Source organism: Cinclus cinclus, chromosome 3, assembly GCF_963662255.1.
Source record: "Cinclus cinclus chromosome 3, bCinCin1.1, whole genome shotgun sequence".
In the NCBI taxonomy this organism is placed as follows: Eukaryota; Metazoa; Chordata; class Aves; order Passeriformes; family Cinclidae; genus Cinclus; species Cinclus cinclus.
In genome coordinates this window covers 90,198,239-90,220,343 of record NC_085048.1, presented here as the reverse complement: position 1 = coordinate 90,220,343, position 22,105 = coordinate 90,198,239, and the positions used below count along the sequence as shown (strand labels likewise).

At 41.0% G+C, this 22,105-nt stretch overlaps 2 protein-coding genes across 5 annotated transcripts; one reads left to right on the top strand and one right to left on the bottom strand.

Annotated features, from left to right (window-relative positions):
* Positions 1–5,299: 5,299 nt before the first annotated feature.
* Positions 5,300–13,499, top strand: NEK2 (NIMA related kinase 2). Of its 2 annotated transcripts, XM_062490421.1 has the most exons (11): positions 5,300–5,454; positions 5,618–5,835; positions 6,857–7,094; positions 7,780–7,862; positions 8,111–8,237; positions 8,996–9,215; positions 10,181–10,235; positions 10,318–10,388; positions 11,260–11,289; positions 12,486–12,503; positions 12,860–13,499. In XM_062490421.1, exons 1-11 carry the CDS (start codon positions 5,359–5,361, stop codon positions 13,084–13,086), a joined length of 1,383 nt encoding a protein of 460 aa, XP_062346405.1. In that variant the 5' UTR covers positions 5,300–5,358; the 3' UTR covers positions 13,087–13,499. The 2 variants fall into 2 exon arrangements, with proteins under 2 accessions (XP_062346405.1, XP_062346404.1); XM_062490420.1 differs by lacking the exons at positions 11,260–11,289; positions 12,486–12,503.
* Positions 13,500–17,849: 4,350 nt separating this feature from the next.
* On the bottom strand, positions 17,850–22,105 carry LOC134042159 (serine/threonine-protein kinase pim-1-like). 3 transcript variants are annotated; one of them, XM_062489276.1, is made up of 2 exons: positions 21,882–22,105; positions 17,850–18,567 (listed from the first exon to the last, which is right to left on the bottom strand). In XM_062489276.1, exons 1-2 carry the CDS (start codon positions 21,988–21,990, stop codon positions 18,032–18,034), a joined length of 645 nt encoding a protein of 214 aa, XP_062345260.1. In that variant the 5' UTR covers positions 21,991–22,105; the 3' UTR covers positions 17,850–18,031. The 3 variants fall into 3 exon arrangements, 2 of the variants coding, with proteins under 2 accessions (XP_062345260.1, XP_062345261.1); XM_062489277.1 differs by having other exon boundaries at positions 17,850–18,390; XR_009933037.1 differs by having other exon boundaries at positions 18,098–18,460.

The following is a 22,105-nucleotide window of genomic DNA, read 5'->3' as shown; positions in this document are numbered from 1 at the left end:
GATGAATTTCAGTCTTTGTTTACTAGAAACAAATAAAACCCTGGTGACAGTCTCCCTGCCACTGCTCTGCCACCTGTGGAAGCAAGGAGAATAGTCCTTAGCTAAGTACACATTTTTGTTAAAAATGTAAAAGGCATAATACTGTGCATAATGCATAAAATGTCAGTGATTTTCCCAAGCTGTCAAATTCCTATCATTTCCCTAGCTACAATTCATCTCAGAATTCTGGTGACAGGATAATCAGCACGTTTCAAACCTTCAAAAAATATTTCACAGTCTCAAGCCACTTCTTTTTTTCCAATAATTGTTTACGTCAGTATTTTCAACTTTTATCATCATGTGATTAAAAATGAAGGCCTCTTGCCCGGAGAATGCTTGTTGGAGCTCTCAGCAAAGGCAGGTGACTGCACTTGCCATCAGCTCCTATGTGTGCCACCTGTTCCCAGAGGCTCTGCACACTACCACACTGCCTTAGGACCATCCCTTCCAGGTGTTGTGCAGTGGTGCTGCATTCAGGGGAAGCTGGAGCTGCCAACATCTTGCAGGTGGGATGACCTTGGAGAGAACCTGCAAGAGATTCTGCCATCATTGCTCATGATGCGATTTTAATGTGAATTCCGTGCATTTTTCTCCCACAGGAGAAACAAGGCAGGGAGGAATCTTATTACTGGGATTATATAATGGGTTTGTAGACACTGAGAGTTAGAGAAATAGTCACTGACCTCGTAATGAAAATATCTGTGACAATAATGGTGCATGGAAATCTGGTGATGACTATACTTGAAAAACTTTCTCCCAATATATCTGAAGGGACTGTAAGTACTAATAAATTCACAAAAAAAGCATTTGAGACTGGCCGTTACACAGTAAGAAACTCTAATACTGTTGCTTTTCAAAAAATTAAGCAGCTCAAGTCAGAAAAATATTTACTTACTGTATCACTTAAAGCATTTTTTTTTTAGCATTTTGGGAACTAGATATGAATTTTAATCTGGAAGGTTTTCCTTTCAAAAGAGGATAAATTGAGGCACAGATCCTAAACTTGTCTGCTTTCCTAGGAATTACTTAGTAAGCAAGCCAACAGAAATCATGGATTGATAATCTTCCCTTAGAGACAATCCCAATTCTTTACATTTTGACTGATTAAGGATTTAAGGCCACTCAATAATTTCATTTTTGAAGTTCTACACACGTCAAATAATCAGTCTTTTGATCAGTTTAAATAGTGGTCTTAAAGATCAATTGAAGCACTTTCTGTTCTTAAGGTTAATGAATGCTATTTTGAAAATTAGCATATATATGAAGACCTATATAACATACAGGGCTGTTAGTTTCACTACAAGGAAAACAGCTAAGTAATTACATACTTTCAAAATGTACAGCTGTACATTGTATTTAAATATTACTTCACAGAACATAAGGAATGGATAATAAAAAACTGGAGTTAGTAGAATTCATATTCTCCCATCTCTGAATGCAAAAATATGACTTTTCTCTTCAGTCTCCTCCTCATTGATTCCCCTCCTCTTAGCTTGTCAATTTTGCAGTCCTTTGTGTAAAGACTTGACTTGCTGCTGAATTTATTTCGTGGGGGTTTATGTTTTCCTCATCTGAATGGTTTGTAATGCAAAACATTCAAGGTACAGCTGCTGCAACAAACTCCCTCACTGGAGTTTGCCTTGCTCTTGGAGTCTCACTTGCCTTTGAATCCAAGCATTGCACAAGATGAAAAACAGCATGGTCTCAAGTACTATAATTAATGCTGCTAAATTTTGTTCCTTTGCAGTCCCATCCATGGCTGTGCTGTGCAGAATTTCTTCAATGAACGTATTCTTTGTTCCCTTCACAAAACAGTAGAGGGAAATGTTATCCTCTGGTACTTTTTAGAGTTTTTCTCTCTAATATTCCAGTATTTTACATGTTTTTGTTGACCCAGTGTATGATTTTTGTTGCTAAGGTCAGGAACCATAACATTACCAAAAAATCATGTTATCTGTGTACAACAGTCCTGGGTAAAATGTCTGGGCATGGACCAGATGAGAGAAAGTGAGGGGGGAAAACCCAGTGTGCATAAAGACATGTAAGGACAAGTGCAACTGAATATTAAAAACCCCTAACTACTTCTTGGTGAAAATGAACTCAAATAAAACACTCATTGTCTCAGTCACTCCAGTATTTATAACTCTTCTTGTTGTCATGTAAAAATATGTCTAAGGTCTCTTACTTGTCTAATATTGAATATTCAACTCCTCCTTTTTTTGCTAGAAGACTTTGGCACATTTCTGAGATCGTGCACTATGATTTTACATGCCTTTCCACTATTTGAAAAGAAAAAAATCCAACTTTTTTCTCTGCTGTTTTTCTAGTTATTTTTATAAAGTGCATTTATTTTTCATTACTAATCACTTTCATTGTTTTATTTTCGTTACTTTTCTTACGGAGCTTATTTTTACCTTCTGAACTTGTGCAATCTTCTCTGACAGTAAGAAAAAAAAAAAAAGCTGCCAGAAACATAACTTAAATTTCTTTCAGTACTTTACCACACTTATTTTTTGCTATTAATTTGTATAATTACATTGTATTGGACTTTCACAACAAAGTGTTACACATTTATTTTCACCTATTTCCATGTGCAAAAACAAGAATGTCTTTAGAGAAATATCAAACTGCCTACCATAATATTTATCTTCAGCATTTAATAGTTTGTCAGACAATTAGGTCCTGGAATAAGAGAAAATGTACTCCTTACAACACAAAGGACAGATATCATCAACATTGAAAAACTTTGCTGGGCATCTACCAAAAAGTACTTTTATTTTGTTAAAGTTTTGGGAAATAATGTGTGAAATTTGATTTTTTTTGTTTTTGTTTTTTTAAAGCATAATATAATATTAAAGCACTATTATAAATATGTTATTGAGAACTATTTGGTGACATTCCAGGGCCTGAAGTCAGCACATGTATTTTCAGGACTAGAAATCTGAGAGTTGCTCCTGAACTAGAGACCAGAATTGAAAATACAATACATGACAAAAGAGGACCCTGTTTCAAATTTCATACATATTTTTGGAATTATCTGTGTCTGAGTTCACTTGTCCATATACAAAAGGAAAAAAATTCTTACACTTTTTATAAGTGTTAAAATCAGAAAGAAAATGGTGTGCCTGTTAAAAATTTTAATAACCACTTTTAGAAATGCATTTTTCTCAAAATTAGCCAGCCCTTAATAAGTATAATAAAAAGTAAAATTACTCTGCTTCTGGCTTTTGAAGCATGACATTTTGACATTTCTCTGATTCAACCAACATTTCTAAAGAAACTTTTAAGAAAGTCCCTAGACAAAACACAGAATTGAAATCCTACTCTATTTCTTTTGAAATATAAATAGAAAGGCTCCCATTGATAACAGTGGGAATGTACGATGACCTTTTGCTACTTTGAAAGAACTGAAGTTTGAAATGGAGCTATTTGAAACCAGTAATGAAACTTACAGCCTGAATAATACATACTGTACTGCTTGTCATTTTTATTGTGTAATGCCATAATTTATTCACTATGTTAATGTTGCATGTGAGGATTTTCTTTCAAGGTAATTGAAATCTGTAATAAACACTAACCCTTTAGATCACCCTGTTACTCATTAACTACAAAACTAAAATGTCTTTAAATTGTAGAATTCATTTGCTCTTTTTTTCCTGTAACGACTATATATTCTGTACAGATAGAAGTCTATACAATTTTTATAATGGACAGCAGGAGTTTTTGTGCCTCCTGATGATAAAAGTAAAGGTTTCAATTTTTCTAAAGACTAATAGAAGATTATTCCATAAATATTCAGTCATAGCATAACACCTACTCAAACCTATTTCAAAGCTGAAACAAAATTGGGAGATAATTGAGACCATGTGGAAATGCAAAATGCGGAACTACTCTGTCCTGTTGCTGAATTTCTAGGTCAGGACATACCACTGTTCCCTTTCACACCTGATTCAGGAAAGGTGTCCCTGCCCATGGCAGGGGGTTGGAACAAGATGATCTTCAGGGTCCCTTCCAGCCCAGCCCATGATGATCCTATATTATTCCAGGAATGTTACACTGCTTTGTTGAAGGAGATCCTGATCCAGTCACAGCTACTGCCACACAAACAGAGATTAAATTGAATCCAGAACTGCACCTTTGGCATCATTCCTTACCATGAATGATGCTAAAAAACACACTACACTCTTCTTAAATTTTTTATAATGCCATTAGTATGTTGTGGTGTTACTCAGTGCCATTTCATGTAACCACAGTATTTGCTGGCTCAATGTTTGGATGTGGACCCAAATTTTACATTTTAAGACATTACATTCTTTTTGTTTACTTTCAGCAGGTGGTTTGTGTATGATGTAGCATGGGTGTCCATATGTGGTGGGACAGGAGAGCTGCCATGCCTTTGGTAGCTGCTCATGAGCAGTTCGGGTTTTTTTAGGATTACAAGAAATTTTCTGCACTGGTTTTAAAGGACAATTTTCACAGAACATGCTGAGTTGGAGGGGACCCACAAGGATCATCCTGCACAGGACACCCCAAATTTCACACTCTGTGTTTCTGAGCAGTATCCAAAAGCTTCTGGAGCTCTGCCAGGCTGGTGCTGTGACCACTGCCCTGGGGAGCTGTTCCAGTGCCCAACTGGAACCCTCTGGGAGAAGAACCTTTTCCTAATATCCACCCTGACACAGCTTCAGGCCATTCCCTCAGTCCTGCCATTGTCACCACAGAGCAGAGATCAGCGCCTGCCCCTCCTCTTGCCCTCATGAAAGAAGTTCTAGAGTGCAATAAATCCAGACTAGATCTACATTCTTTTAAACAGGTTAATTTTTATTTTAGCGTTTCTGAATAGTAAAGAACTCTGCTAAGACGTTCCGATTTTCTCTCATCACCTACCCAATAGACGAAAGCATTTCAGGAAAGGCGACGACTTACTGTTACATTTAATGGGGGGAGAAAAGCCGCCCCTTTCTGAGGAGCTATACATATGTAACTTATTGATCCCTGCAGGCCCGGTGATTTGTCGAACCAGGAAGAAGGGACGGAAAAGGGGAAGCGGCGGGGAAAAGGAAGGTAAGTCAAGGGTTGAAGAGCTGCGGGCGGTGCCTCCCTCACCCCGGGGCGGTCTCGCGATAAGCGGGGGCCCCGCCCCCAGCGATAACGGCCGTACCCGCCAGGCCTCGCGGGCGCTGTTTACAGCGGCGCAGCCAATGGGCGGGCGGGGCGCGCGGGCGGCGGGGCCAATGGGCGGGCGGGGCGGTGCGTTTGAACGGCGCGGCACGAGCGCGGGGCCCGGCGCGGCCCGGCGGGGTCCGTGCGCTGCCTACCATGCCCGGCCGCCCCGACGACTACGAGGTGCTGCTCACCATCGGCGCCGGCTCCTACGGGAAGTGCCGCAAGGTGCGCCGCAAGGCCGACGGCAAGGTGAGGAGGGAGAAGGAGAGGCGGGGGCAGCGCGGCTTTGCTGCCGCCGCGTGTCCCTGCGAGGTGCTGGCGGCTGTCCGCGACACGCGAGCGAGCGGATCCGGCAGCCCCTCTTCCCCCTTCGCCGCCCCAGTCACTCCCCAGGGTGTTTCTGCCTCCGCAGATCTTGGTATGGAAGGAGCTGGACTACGGCGCGATGACGGAGTCGGAGAAGCAGATGCTCGTGTCGGAGGTGAACTTGCTGAGGGAGCTGCGGCACCCGAACATCGTGCGCTACTACGATCGCATCATCGACAGGAGCAGCACCACCCTGTACATCGTCATGGAGTACTGCGATGGGGGAGACCTGGCCAGCCTGATCGCCAAGTGCGCCAAGGAAAGGCACGTGAAGGGCGCTTGTGACGCCTTTGGAATGTCCTGCACGAGCCTCGGGCGGTCCGGAGGGAAGGGAAACTTACTTTGTAACTTCTGAGCAGTTTTGGATTTAACCGTTTGGACCCAACAGCTCTTCTCGAATGTGGAAGGTTTTGTACAAAGTTGCAACAGCAGTGGAAACTGTGCTGTTGAATGCATCACCGGATTGCATGTTGATGCTGAAGCAGTGAGAAATCCAGAGCTCTCCTGTGAGGCAGAAGCTGTTGAGGGGTTTCTGGCTATGAATGGGGTTGAGAAAATGAACTAGGAGGTCACAGCTCGTTTTGACAGGCAGCTTGGTCTGTGGGTTCTGGCCTTCCTCATGAGTAAAACTCCTGGGACCCTGTGTTTTATGAGCACACCAAAAGGTGTGGAAGGGAGGAGTGCTTCTGAAGGCAATGTGAGAAGCTTTTTTATCTGCATGTATATATATAGCTTGGATAGACATCAGGTTGATAGAGTTACTTTTCACAGTCTTAGGTCAAACAGGTACATGAGCCACCTCTTTTACTTTGTGTGGATAGTCTGAAACAGTTCTGCAGCTGCCCGCCAGCATCAGTGTTTTCATTTAAGGAAGTTTGTATTAAAAATGAGCCTTCTTTTGGCTGTTACTGTATGTTGCTCATCATTAACAGGTGACAATATATTGTTATCTTAAGTGATCAAAGGGACAGATCTCATCACAAAAACATCAAATTGATATTTGTATTGTAAGCAGTGAAAATGCTATGTTTGTTAGATGATTTGGGCGAGGAAGGAAATGCTGCAGGGATTCTGCAGTTGAAGCCTTAATGTTTTCTAAAACATTTGTAGTGATTTAAAAAAAAAAATATTTTAAAAAGTAGAATATGTAGATGCCTATTGCTGATGGTGGTGATTTTGGTGGTGTTTTATGATTGTAGTATTAAAAAGTTATGGAACTAAAACTAGCAGTGACTAATCAAACTGTGCTCAGAAAATCCATTAAACAATGTGTTCATTTTTTCAGGCATTTCTTGGACGAAAGCTTTGTCCTCCGGGTGTTGACTCAATTAACATTGGCCTTGAAGGAGTGTCACAGACGGAGCGATGGTGGAGTCACTGTGCATCGTGACTTGAAACCAGCAAATGTCTTTCTAGATGGCAAACAAAATGTGAAGCTTGGTGATTTTGGGCTTGCTAGGATATTGCACCATGACACCAGCTTTGCCACGACGTTTGTTGGCACTCCATACTACATGTCTCCAGTAAGATCTCCCTTTTATATATTGTCTTCCCTTTTTGCCCCTCCAAGGCATGCTGTGTTGGTCTCAGAGCCCATGAATGTTTGGGAGGTTTTCCTGAAACCTTATTGGCCTTAAATACAGGTGACTTTTTAAATAGAGTGTGTATAGTCTGGAGACAAGGCTATTTTGCAGTTATTTTCAGCTCCTTTCTTCTCCACACAATCAACTTCTAGTTACAGTTGTTCTTCTCTGTATAAGTTTTGTTATATTCTTGGGACATTAGAGATGTTGGAGTATATTGCTCCTGAAAAGGAACAGGAAAGTTAGAGAGCTTTTATGCTTCGTACTTGTAAGGTAAAGAGCTTATTAAATTACCTCCTAATGGCAGGACTTTAAGTTGTAGTGGAAATGAGCAAGAATTACTTGTTTCCCTGATACAGGGCACTTTGTGTGGAAAGATTAATGTCGACTGAAACAGACTGAATAGTCTTCTACAGTGTAGTATTGCCACACTGTTTTTACTGCCAACTATTTAAAATAGTTAAAATCCTTCTACGAAGAGTAGATATGGATATTAATTAAGATGGAATATTAGAAGTTGCTCTAGTATGTAATGGTTTATTTCAAGCTTGAGAAGTAGCTGGCTATCCTGCAATAGTGGAACTATGTCTTTGTTAATAAACCCAAGGTTGTTCTCTTTCTTTAGGAGCAAATGAATTATATGTCATACAATGAAAAATCTGACATCTGGTCACTAGGATGCCTCATGTATGAATTATGTGCTCTCTCGTAAGTACGGTAGCGTGATAACAAATTTGGAAATGTGACTGCTAATGTGGGTGCTGTTATATTTTGTATAGATGAAAGCTTGAAGGTTTCAGAGACTAGTCCTAGATTTTTATTTCTCTCTTGGTCTGGAAATTAGTTAGTCAAAACAAACCTTGACTGCAGGGTTTTTCTGTAGTTTGATACCTTTTTTTCTGAAAATAAATCCTGTAAAACTAGTAAAAGAATCCAAGAAAAATATTCTTCTCCAGGCCTCCATTTACAGCTTACAACCAAAAGGAGCTGGCAGAAAAGATAAGGGAAGGGAGGTTCAGGCGAATACCATATCGTTACTCAGATGAGCTGAACAACCTTCTCAGGGAGATGCTGAATGTAAAGGTAAGAATCAGGTACTAATTTTTCCACCTAAAATTTGAGCTAATACTGAAATACTAGTTTTTCTTCTCAATTAAGAAGCAAACCAGCCTGAAGTAGTGGTTATCACCTTGTCACTGGCAGTGTCACTTGTAGAGGAAGGAGGGAGGAGTTGTGCTCTGAGTCCCTCAAACAAAGGCAGCACCTTCAAGTGTCATGCCAGGGTCACAGGATGCTGAAAGTCTGCCCCAGAATTGGCTTACATGGGATTTCCTGACTGCATGCTTATTGAGGCCTTATAATTTCAGGGTTAAAATGGTTCCAGTGTGTTTGGAGGCTGGAAGGGGCTGTTTTGTCTTCATTTTGGGGTTTTCTTTATATGGCTAATATATAGCTTGTTCCCCCAAAGCTGGTGTGGGGGTGTTAAGAATGTGGCATGGGACAACAAAGCTGTAATAAGCACCCAAGCTTCCAGCAGGCATGGATTGTTCAGCAGAGTGTTAGCTGAGGAATCTGCTGACATCTGCCTCTACAGGCTCACCCACCCCCTCCTGACTCTGCAAAGAGAGGGTCCCTGGGCTGGGAGACAGTCTTGCAGCTCTGGATCTGAAGGCTGGTAGAAGCTGCTTCCCTTAGCTTTTATCATCTGGTTGTGCTGCTCTTTCCTAACTCCAGTTTCCTCCAATCTCTCCTTCAGTTAGTAGCGCCTCAGCTATTCTTGCTTGGGAACCTCTGGCCTTAATGTTCCTTCTTACAACCCCTTGGTAATGTCTTTCCTTTAGGATTACTGCCGACCTTCTGTTGAAGATATTCTGCAGCACCCCTTGATAGAAGCCGTGGTGACAGAAGAACAAAAGCAGAATCTTGATAGAAGAGGTGTGAGACCATGGGAGCCAGAAAGGGTGCAATACTCAGAAGCTGCAATGAATGAGCTGAAACGGAAGGAGCAACAATTACAGGAGCGAGAGCAAGCCATTAAAGAGAGAGAGCAACGTCTGGAGCGTATGCTATTCCATTTTGGGAAGGGGGTGGCAATGGGATTCTGATTCAGTTGAAGGAAGAAAATGTAGGCAGTTTTCACAACCCTCATTTTAATGCACTAGGATACCATAGTCATGCATTCACCATTAGAATTGTATCCAAAGTCCAAACCAAGAAAGCTCGGGGCTTACGCCACTGTACTAGCTTCTGTTCAAAGTTACTAAGATGAAACTGGCAATTTAGGTATGGAAGTCTGGTTTGTGAAGATTATTAAACATGAGTGGCAGTTAGGAAAGTATACAGAAACATATGGTCTGCACTGTGCCGTGTAGGTTGCTTTTCACCTACTGTGTAAGTAAACAGTGCCTATACTAGCATGTAACCTAAAACTAGCCTGATATTGGAGGAAAAAAAAAGAAATCTTTGAGTGAGGTGTCAACTGCTTTTATAAAAGCTGCACTCCACAGGTCGCCTATCTGTGAGTCTAGGGGTGGCTGGTCCTCAGGTGTTGGTATTTCCTGCCTACATAAAATAACTTTCTGCATATGCAGTAGGCTCTGCAATACAGTTTTTAACCATGTATATTTTTTTTTTATCTGAGCCTGAATAACAGCTGCTAATGTTGTAAGCAGGGTGTTTAGGCATAGCTGGATTATAATATCTGGTATATAACTATTTAAATCTGGTGTCATGCGTGCCACGAGTTAATGTGCAGAATAGAAAGTTGCTATCTCTTTGTTGCAGACACATCAGAGTTTGGGACAGAAGCATGCTGGGCGTTTTAGAGTGCTTGTCAGTGCTTTATTAGTGCAGTGATACAGGTGTATCTACACAGCAGTTACCTTTGTTTAGAGCCGTAGAATCAGAAGTGTGGGTGCATCTGACTGGCTGTTACTGCTGTCTTGCTCTGTAAGAGAAGCCCACCATGCACAATCACTCTAACACTTACGTGTTCACACTGCATACAACCATATTTCTACTTCCAGAGAGAGAGCGGGAACTCTGTATTCGGGAGAGACTGGCAGAGGACAAACTTGCTAGGTATCTTACTAACCTATAATAATAAATATTAGAAACTCTACAGCCTTAGAACAAAAAGCTTAAACTTCTCTTCCCAAACCAGAGCTGAAAGCCTGCTGAAGAGGTGCAATCCCCGCAAGCAGCAGCAGGAGGTAACATGTGCGGAAGGACCAGGTATGCAAATAGTCAGGAAGGCACTTGCACAGGTCTATGTAGGCTGTTGTGACCAGAAGAAAGCCCCTGGTGCTCAGCGTGCTTGGCACAGTCCCCTTGGGGCAAGGCAAAGCCCAGTTATGGCTGCATGGTTGAGAAGAGACTTTTGATTTTCTGCTTGGCAAAAGGACTTAATGAGTGATGCTCAACCTTAAGTCTGAGTTAGCGCTGTTTGCACTGCAGTCTTGTACTGTCTGGGAAATTAGGCTCTTGTGGTGAGCTAAGGGAAGTGCCTCCTTGTAACCCAAACCTTTCTCAGACCTGCGCTTACTTTATGTATGGATGTCTTTTTACAGACCTTTGATTTAGTTAATTTTAATAAAATTGCACACGTCTAATAAATTCAGCTTTCATTAAACTTCCAAAAGTTTCAACATGGGAAATATTATTTGTTGCAAGGGACCCAGCTGTGACTGGTGGCTGCATTATATAAACTATGAAAAATATACACTGCTATTATAGAAAGAAAAACTAGTATTTGAAAATGTACTAAAATACTTCCTGACTGCCTCTCATCCAATCTGTTTTACAATAGTATTTTATACTCACTTTGCCCTTGATTGGTATCTTTGCTATCGTAAGGGTATTATCTGTTAATTGTTCCTATCTTTTATTATTGAAAATAATATTCAAGTATCTAAATGCCTTTTTAAATAGTGGTAGGAATAGTGAAGGGCTGGGTCAGAAGTAGTACTCTGGAGCAAAGGCGTGAACATTCTTTAACATGCACTTTTAACACTCTTCATTTAGTTTTGGGTCTGATAGAGCAAGATAAGCATGTCACTGCCTCCAAAGCTAATAAAACTGAATTAGCTTTTTTTTCTTTTCCAAGAAATGCCTATCAGAGCAGGAAAGGACACAAGTTTAAATGCCCCTAGACAGTGAGGGCTCCTTGAGCTGTTTCTAAGGTTTCTGTCAACTTTGAGAATTCCACCCGTCTCTCAACATCTTGTCTGACATTGACGCATTAAAGAATTTGAGAATAAACTTGCTTTTGGCTTTCTGATGTCGCATCTAAAACTGGATGACTGAAGGCAAATGAGCTTCAGCTCTTACTTCTGTTCTCTTCTGCATTTCCCACCCCTTTACATGTTATTTTGACTTGACCAGGCATATTAATTTTTGAGGATAGGTGAAACAAGTTTGGGTGGTTAATACCTCAAGTTAATCATGCAGCAAAGTGAACATAGTTATTACAAAACTGATCAAATCTTGCAATAGCTATAGAGCATATGATTTCCTGCTCTTCCATTTCATTCAGTGGTGCTCTTGTAACACTGTTTCTAAAATTATGCCTGTTCTCATACAAATGGACTAAGTTTTTCTCTAGTAGTGGTGCCAAGATTGCTTGTTTGTATTTTCAGTTGCTCAAATATTGCTGTATTTTTCACAACTCAGTTGCGTCTCACACATGTCTTAGATCCCTAACTTCTCCTAGAAGTCCATTATGTGGTTCACTTGACAGTAAAATGGAATACCAAAACTCCTGGTTTTTAAGACAGTGTCCTAGACACCGCCCTATTGTTGCAGGGATTTTCTGATTCTTAGTGAACTATTTAATGCTAAACCAGATCTGACTTGCACTAATGAAGCTAAAAAATGCTGAAATATTTGCTGGCTTTTTAAATTCCTTCTTGCTCTTTTTGTGTTTCTTGCATTCTTGCTGTAGCCTCATAAATTGACAATTAAGTCTTCAGTGTTAAGATTAGCGTAGTTGGACCTTTGATTAAATAAAAATCACACCTTAAGTTGGGCCTTGTGAGGTTGGCTCTTATGCAAGGCAGCTCAGCTGTTGCAGTAGCTTTTGATGGCAGTTATTCTACTCTTGTTATTAGCTGCCTTTTGATAGTGGCATGCTATAGGATACACTATGAAAATTCCTGTTCTGGAGGCTGCAGTGAAAATAGCTTGTTAATTTTTAATTTACCTACACTCATTACTCATCCTGTCAGAGCCTTATTTGTACCTTAGTGGCTTAATATGAGGATAGAGTTGGAACAATATGGGTAAAATACAAAGACCACTGGACAGGTTCTCTGCCCCTATTGTGAAGCAAAGACAAGGTTTCTTTCAGTAGCTGAAAAAAAATTAAAAAGCTGAAAATTCATTCTGCATTTTCTTTTGGAACTGGCTTATATCACTGTTTAATTCTTGTCCTTCAGAAGAAATATCATGCCTTAACCAACTAATCTTTCCTTAGGTATTGGGAGGTGCACCCTAAAAACTACTCTGGCGTATATATATTAACCACCATCATTTAAAATGCTTGTTTTCAGTTTTTTTCTCAAAAAATAGAAAGGAGTTGTTGCTATTAACAGAGATGCATTTAATTAGGTCACTTAAAGCCATGGGTAGACAACAAAATGGGCACTGGGGTTAAAAGCAATAAATGCTGGAAGATGCACTAATGCAGTACTTTTTGATTTCTTAAGATAACGCACTCCCGCTTCCCCTTTCTACAACCAAGAAGAACTCACTCCTTGATGGAAGTGAAGAGAAAGCTGTGCCTCCTCATAATATGGAAAACTATTTCCTTCCCAAAGGGAAAAACTCTGATCTCAAAAGCCGTCTATATGCTGCAAATCTACGGGCTCAAGCACTGGCTGAACTGGAAAAAAACTATCAACTAAAGAGCAGACAAATCCTGGGCATGCGCTGAAACTGTAACAGATGTATTTATCTTTGAAAAGATTAAATGTATAGGCAGATACTTGTGCCTCCTTCTCTTAAGCTAGAACATACTGAAAAATTATTTTAACAGTTGTACAGACTCTTAGTTTATGACAGATAGTTTATGATAAATGCATAAGATGCTATATTATGAAAATAGGTACTTTTGATACCAAATAAAACAAATTGAATTAATTGTATTTTTAAAGAAAAATATTTTGGTCCTCCTGTTTACCATATTCACTCTTCCGAAAATATAAAGAATGAATATATACAAATTATTTGTTTAAAATCTGATATGAGAAACTTCTCAGGTGAAAAATGTACAGATTCACAGTCTGTAGGTTAAAATGATGCTGTATGTAATGCACCATTATTGATAAATGAAGTGTTTATATTCTGTCTATGTGGGAAAACAGTGCCTTCTTTTCTGCCCTCGTAAATATTTTTTTTAACAAAATAGCACAAAGATTTTATGCATCTCTTCTTTCTAAGTAAGTGCCCTATCAAAGCAGGTTACTTTTAATGTTATATTTTGACTACTGAGTGGGATGGGTCAGAATAACATAATTTCTGAGTTTATATTCCTTTCTGCCTGAGCAGCTGAATCACTTGTCCATCCTCCTACAAGGCCTGCGTCAGGACATGGCATTTGAAATAACACCTTCTTTGCCTTGCCTTGAAATGTATCATAAACTGAGCCCCTGAGACTGCTGGCCAGGATGGGACACCATCCATCATATTAGCATCTGTGCTTTGGGGCAGGGCAGCTGTCCTTTAAATAGTAAGTCCATATTTTCTTGAAGCTTAGGAGGTACCTACATCTAACCCTTAACAATTCTCTGCTGGGGTAGGAGTTGCTTACTTAAGGTGGTGTAAGTTTCATGCACTCAGACTCGTGAATTTTAAAATATTCTTTGAACCTGTAGTGTCTGGCAGTTGTTTTATATAGACTTTTTTTCCTCTGGATTAAAATGACATAAAATGTGCATACTTAGAAAACCACGTGTTTTCAAAACATTTGTTTGCTTATTGGACTATGAATGTTATCTGAGGATATAGTCTAGATGGTTTTTACTTCATAAGAGACAATCTTCTTTGAAACATCAATTTAATTTGACATACTAGATCATCCTAAGGGTCTCTTCTAACCCAAATGATTCTGTGGTTTGCAGATAAAGATCTGTTGTGTAACCCAACAACAGATCTGCTCTAGCAGATTCTTAACAACCGAGCAGAACTTAACATTTGCTTCTGGAGTGGTTGCTGTTTTCACCACAACCTTTGCTTAAAAGAATTAGATATTACTATTTTGCTTGCTAATCTAAAACTGCCAACATTTTGGTGGTCATTCCCCAGCACTAGGTGTGGTGGGAATGTGCCATGTGGATCAGTGCAGCTTTCCTCTGCATTCTTTCATATTTCTGAATCTTCTCACACATATGTGGAATGGAGATCCCTGCTTTGTCATCATGTTTGCACACTCAGGTTTTTCTGTTCTGTGCCTCAATCACTGCACTGCAGTGCAGTTCTGGGCTTCATGTGGATCTTCATGTCCTAACCCATAAAACATTAAAAGGTAAGATACACAGTGGTGTTAGTACAGTCAGAAAAAAATACAAACGATTCAAGAATGTTTTGTCTGTAAAATTCAGGTATTAGGGAAAGGAGGAAAACAAGCAGCCAAGAAAATAAATTAATACCGATTCATTAAAGATCATATTCATAGAGTCACAGAATGGTTTGGGTTGGAATGGACCTTATGAATCACCTGGTTCCACCCTCACTGCTATGGACAGGGACACTTCACTAGACCAGGCTACTCAGAGCTCCATCCAGCCTGGTCTCTGAACACTGCCAGGTACCATCCAGGAAACACCCACAACTTCTCTGGGCATCCTGTTCCAGTGTCTCACCACCCTCACAGCAAAAACTTCCTGGAATCTGATCTAAACCTAACCTCTTTCTGTTAAAAGCCACGCCCCCTTGTCTTGTCACAGCGTGCTGTTGTAAACAGACTGTCATCGTTCTTGTAGGCTCCGTCCAGGTTCTGGAAGGCCACAGTTAGGTCACCCCAAAGCCTTCTTCAGGCTGAGCAACTCCAACTCTCTTAACCTTTCCTCATAAGGGAGAGGCTCCATCCCTCTAATAATCTTGTGAAAAGGCTGGTGTTTACAAATGCTTTTCTTTTAACATGACCAAAGGTAAGAAAATGGCTTAAGAGTATTTTTTTTCCTCTTGGAATGCACATTTCTGCATTTAAAAGTACAATGCCTTGAGAGAGAGCACTGTCTGTGGCTTTCCTCTTTTAATTCTTTAGTGACCTCAAGATGGCACTGTTGCCTTGTCATTTATAAAACTTCCTCTATTATACATTCATCCAAAATCTAGTATCTTATTTACATTTAGTTTTACCTGTTTTGTTCTAAGCACATTGCTGCAAGATGCTGACTTTCTTTGGCTACGATGCTTTGGTACTTGCTGGTGCAATTAATTATAATTATCTCCAATTTGCCATTTTGCATCTTTTGTGCATGCATTATAAAAATAACGGAATCAAAGTCCCGGTTAACAACTAAACTGTTATGAATTCGAAATGCTACAGAGTGCAAACTGTATCAATCACAATGGCAGTAATAAATGAGAACAGCTTAGGTTACAACTGTAGCATTAAGCTGTTTAACTGCCTTACTTACAGTGTCTTCTTCCTGAAGTATTGTAACTCTAATATGATAAATGCAGTATTTCTTGAGGTTTTTGAAATAAGAACTTCCTACCAGTATGTGTTAAACATAGTGAAAGGCATCCTGCACATGGTCGTGTTTCTCCCTCAGGATTTTTGCTTTGGAATCCCAAAATCCACATTTCCCTACAAGGGCTTAATTGTTTTTTTCCAATAGAATGTGTGTAGTAGCATTGGAATCACACTCAGGATGCAATTTTCAAACATATTTGGGAAATAGAATATTCACAAATACAACATTCATGGGAATGGTGACTGCTTATGTAGTGCTTCCTAAATATTGTCTTCCATCATCATGCTGATGGATTTACTAATGTCTTAGGGAAGGGAAGTATGTACATATGCATATGGTACAGCTTAAGCCTTACAGGATGATAATAATGGTGTACACTGTGGAATGGTGTGAGAGAAATTAATTAATGTTTAATACAGATGTCAGGAATTCTATTAATATGATTAGTTGTCAGCACCTCTGAAACTGCAGATGTTTTATGTGCATAAGAACATCAAGGATTGCCTGGAGGTGAAGTTGCATCATCTTTGAAAAATACAGACCAGTCTCCTGACTTTCAGCAGTCAGGCCCTGTCGCCTCTGCAGCCAGTTGGACAGCACTTAAACACTGTAAAAATGGTAGCCAGCTGGGCAGATAAAAAAATTGATGAAAATCAGACATAAATATAGAGGACCATCAAGCTTTTTTGTAGAAGTGGGAGATTCCACTTCTGAGTCTCTGTCTCTTTGGGTCCCTGTGTCAAGTGTGGCCCCAGCACTCCAGAAAGGTCTTCTCCATGGTGGTAAATCTGCATTTCTCCAGCTGCAGAAGACTTCTGGCTGTTGCTTATCACCCATTCCAGCAAAGGAATGTGGAAAATATTTGGGGGGACCTCGGTGCCATCCGTGGAGCTGATGCTGTGCCAGAGATCCAGTACTCCCCACACAGGGTGTTAATAAAGTCTAGGTGTAATAGTACATAAAATTTCTCAAAACCACTATCTGACAGCCAGAACTGACTGTTCTCTGTCATGTTCTCCACCTCCAAAATAAGTTGTAAAACACCAGTAGCAGCATTTCCAGGTTTCCACCCAGCTTTACTGGTAATTGCTTAGGGCTGATGGTTCAGCCTTCAGTGTTTGCCATAGATTGCCAGGAGTTTATGGCTTACAGGGTATCCCTGTGGTCCAGGGCCTGTGGTTTACTGATCCCTGTGCTCTCACGCCTCCTGTTTTTTCATTTAAGATCCATTGCCTATATTTATTGTTTTGTGGTTTGCTAGAGTAAATTATAAACTCCTGAAAGATACAAGTCTCAAATTCTCCCCATGAAGTACAATTTATAATCTTCTTCTGATCACTTCACAGGGTTCATCTCTTTGTGGTCTGTGTTGACTGATATTGGGACTCCTCTTAGTTTAGCTAATGACGTCCACAGAATGGATCAGACACGAGTTGCATGGGGAGGTGTCAGGTGTAAACCCAGGGTAGGCATTTCTCTTCATCAGTGGCTCCTGGGAATAGAAAGGAGAGGCGAGAAGAGACTTCTCTGTCTCCCACGAATCCCCTCCTTCCTTCAATATCCATTTTCAGATCAACACACATTATAGTTTATTTGATCACTTTCATGCCAGGGCACACCAAAGCACTCCAAACTGAACCTTGCTAGAGTCTAGCTCTGCCTGGCCATTTTGCAGGGGCTACAGGTGGAAGATAAACAATTTGGCCAGGGGTTGAGTTGAAATGGCATTTTGCCACTTCTGATTTCCTCCCAGCTTTCATAGGGTGAGACCTCTGTCCCTGCAACACACTTGCTTTTCACATTCACACGTGTGCCTAGGTGGCAGCTCAGGGGCACTGAAGTGGCTGCTGCAGTTTGAAGCAGGGGCTGTTGTTCCATTCTTAGGGTTGCCTAACCCCCTCCTAACTACAATAAAGCTGGTGAGCAAGGACACAAAAAGATTGCCTTGGAGGAAGGAGACCAAAAGTATAAAGTTTATTCTTGACCATGAATAAAGTGTTTCATCCTCATAAAAAGTGTTTTCTCCTAACCCCCCTTCCTTCAAACTCACAGGCTGAGTGATGATGTTTTGATGTGGTGAGGTGATGGCACTCCAGGGAGATGGAGAAAAGACAGAAACTGCTGATCAGTGGAAGAAAATTGTCCACCCTCTCCCAGTGTCCCCAGCGCCCCCAGTGCTCAGGCCACACTGAGGTTGCTCAGAGCTGCACCCAAATATCCTAATCTATTCTGTATTTTGGAGAAGAGCAGGATAGAGGGATATGTGTTACCTTCTATAGAGATACAAGAATGGGATGCTCGTGTGCCACCTTGCACCCTCCCAACCCTGTTATTTGCTGTGTGCCATGAAGCCAGGTGCCCACCCTGGGACTCCCATGGTGTGAAGAACAGCCAGCCCTGGATGATGTCCTCGCTGCTGACAGGAAGGTCCCCACAGACTGTGTGGTAGAGCAGCACGTCCGGGCACTGGATCATCCCCAAATGGCCATGCTGGCAATGGAAGCAGATCCACTCCGGAGGGATGTACTTCAGCTTTCCTGCAGGACACAGGCAGAGCTCATCAAGTGGATGCTGCTCCCTCTCAGACCGTCCTTTGTTCAGGCGTCCCTGGGGATGTGAGGGCTGCACTGGTATCACAAGGCACACCCACTGCCTTCTCACCAGCACCTGACTCTTGTTTACGTAGTTTGGGTTGTGAAAGAAAGTCTCTGGTGCTGGAAGAGGACAGCTGAGTAAGGAAAACCCTGCCTTAATCCCCTTAGCCCCTACACCTGTATTGGCCAAGATATCAAATACCATAGGCCAAGGCTGAAAAAGGGAGTAGAACAGCCCAAATCCTTCCGCGACTGAAAACATAATGGAATCCCTGCTCCCCCAGGGCATCCTAGAAGTCCTGAGTGCACTCTGGATGCTCCACGGCCCCGGTGACCCCGCAGAGTCCCAGGGAGAGACTGGTGGGAGCCCAGGGGTGGGGAGAGGAGAGGAGAGGAGAGGAGAGGAGAGGAGAGGAGAGGAGAGGAGAGGAGAGGAGAGGAGAGGAGAGGAGAGGAGAGGAGAGGAGAGGAGAGGCACAAAACCACTCGGGAGAGTCACTGCTCCTGCTGATGATGCTGCAGATGCTCTGTTGGTCACTTGCTTTTTTGTTTTTTATTTTTTTTTCCAATTTGTGTTCCATCTTCAAAGCCACTTTCCTGGAAGTGAAATAGCACTTGTCACCTAGGTCAGTTCTAAGCTCAGCATTATTGCCGTGGTTTGCAGCATTTACACATGGCCTGCCATATTTACATTGCCTCGGTTGCCTGCAAGACTCGCTGTCAGAAATGGAAATTGATTCTAAAGGCAGGTCCTGCTCCTGCATCCCTTATCCAGCTTTATCTCCACATTTTCATCTTGGGGAAACTCACGACTTTCTCAAAAAAACCCCAAAGCATCCCAACCAAAGCCCTCAAAACCAACCAAACAAACAAAACCAGCCAAAAAAGAGCCACCTCCCTCCACCCCTCAAAGCCCTCACCTTTAGAAAGTGAGATTGAAGAAATTACTATGCTGTAGTGAAATATCTAAATACATACTGAATAATGCTATTTAGCTCTTCCTAGTTAGTAGTGGATAAGATACACTGTATGTAAACAAGTGGTATAAAGTTGGAGAAAAACTGTGCATGTTTTGCATGGATTTATTACTGTTATTATTATAAAAGCATGTATTACTAAATATGCTGCCAACTTCATTCCTAATCCGGTATCCCACAGTATCGGGCTGCAAATGAATATTTTTTACTGAACTTATAGTAGAGTCACCAATTTTTCTCTTACAGAAAATCAGAAGCATTGAAAAAAAGCACTGAATAAAATCGAGTCTTTGCAGTGGTGAGGACAGCTTTCACTGTATGCAAACACAGAATTGTCTCCTACTCTCCTTGTTAGTAACTAAACAGAACAATGATCGTCTTCCCCCATTTACAGGCTCATTCTCCCTGGTGACTCAGCCTGGAACAGTAGGAGCTGCTCACTTCTTTAATGCCAGGACTCCTTACCATGCTGTAAATCCTCCTGTGCTGTGCCAGCCCCAGCAGTGCTGAGGAACGGGACATGTCCCCAACTGCATTAACACCCACGATTAGCAGTGAGGTCCCTTCCTGTCCTTGGCAAGTAATAAGTAATAACAAATGCATGAAATAAACATGAAACATAACATATAATACATGATACTAAATTTTGTGTATAAATACAGGACATATACATGCAAATATTAAAATACAAAATATAATGTCTAATAGATACATGTCTTTAATGTAAAAATATAATATAATATGTAATATAATATAATATACAATTAAATAAATGCGTGTACTAGACATTTCTCAGCCTGGGAGTTATTCTAAAAAAATTCCTATTTAGGACTTGCATTCCTGGCAGTGAGTTTTTGGTATGTTTTAAGCATGTAGCTAGAAGAAACAACCCCATGCTGATATGTTGTCTTTGCACAGCTGTTGTGTCCCTCTCAACACACCAACACATGCCACAAGGTAAACTGAAAATGTCTCTGTGGCAACATCCAACCTTCTAATTTTATTATTTATAAAAAATTGTGCTTGACATCATAATAAAAAGTCCATTGACCCTTTTAGCTGTTTATTAAGGTCACCTCTTTGCAGTGTATTATTTCTGGATTTTCTCTTATATTGATCCTCATTAATATTTTATTTATCTACTTCTGAAACATTTCCAGTGCATGGACCTGAGTGATTAGGGCTGCTCTTGCCAGAAGACACCGGCAGCCAGGAGATAGCCAGACTGCAGGGCTGAGATACTGAGGAATGAGATGGCTCCCCCACAACCTGAAACCTTTCCATCACTGCTGGATAGATTTCAAGAAGACAGCACACAATTTGGACAGGAGTCCCTGATGTGAGAATCTCTGGGTCAGGGTTTAAAGTTATATCAAAGCCACAGCTCCTAATGATCAGCCTTTGAGCAATGATTTCAGAACATGGCCTCGAGATTTTTGTAAATTTTCTTTCATCCCCCTTAAAGCATCTGCAAAGGATGGGTAATGCCTAAGAAAACCTGTTCTTTTTCACAAAATAGAAATCCTACTAAGAACTATTGTAGCAAAAGCTGTTGACAAATGCATTTCCCCCATCCCCTGCTGGTAAGTCCTTTAAGTTTGAGGCATGAGTGACACCAGAATAATGACAGTGTGGGGGCTCCACGGCTCTGGGAGACATCTGCCACGTCTCAGACACTGATGAACTGAGGTTTGCAAACTACCAAGGAAAACTGCTGCAGTAGGAAAAGTGAGGGCATGATTATTGGGTTTTGTCCTTGGATGGTAAATGCAGGAGGAATTCTGGCCCTGTGGGAGCCATTGATGCTATTGTGGCCTGGGCTGTGCATAAAGTCCTGTCCTTTTGATTTAGAGTATTTATTTGTTTCCAAATCTCTTTCTCCACGATCCCTCATTCGTACTCTCTCTCGGGATGATTCAGTGGAGTAAAGCCACATGGATATAACACCCATCCAGCAAAAAACACTTGAGGACGCACTTTAAACTGAGCAAGTGTTTTATTACTTCCTGAAGAAAAATGTTTTTACAAAGTGATACCCTTATGTTGATTACAAATAATACGTCTTACAAACAAATCATTTTAACTAAAGGGAAACCCATAGAAACTGCCCCTGTTGCCCAGAAATCAAATGAGGCTGGCAGAAGGAAGCAAGAACTTTGGAATTAACAGAAATAACGAATTCTAACCCTGCCAATTACTTGCTTTTGATTTTCTTTTTCCTGTTAGTGTCTTTGTTCCTTCTTGACTGTCTGCTCCATTTCCTTTGTATTTTTCAGTCACACTGTTGTTGCTTTTTTTTTTTTTACTGGAGCAAATAAAACCCAGAAAATTACGTTGTTTGTTTGACCACTGTGCTGAGAACTCTTTAGAGGGCTGAGGAACTCTGTTCACTGAAACCATCAGGGTAAATAGATAGCAGCAGAGAAATAAGTGTGCTCAATGCAGGCCAGTATTTACCTTGGGGGTCTGCATACTCTTTTGATGTGGAAGGAGCATTGTACTCTCCTCGGTGTTTGCCACAGAAGCATTTCTCCAGCAGTAAAACGGAGAAAGCAGGTTTAATCATTAGCTGTTTTGCACCTTGGTGGCTTCAAAAAGCTGTGTGGATACCCTGCAGATCATGGCACACCCAAAGGCTGTGCAGGCAGTCTTGAAAGGAGGAGCTGGAGGTGACCATTCCC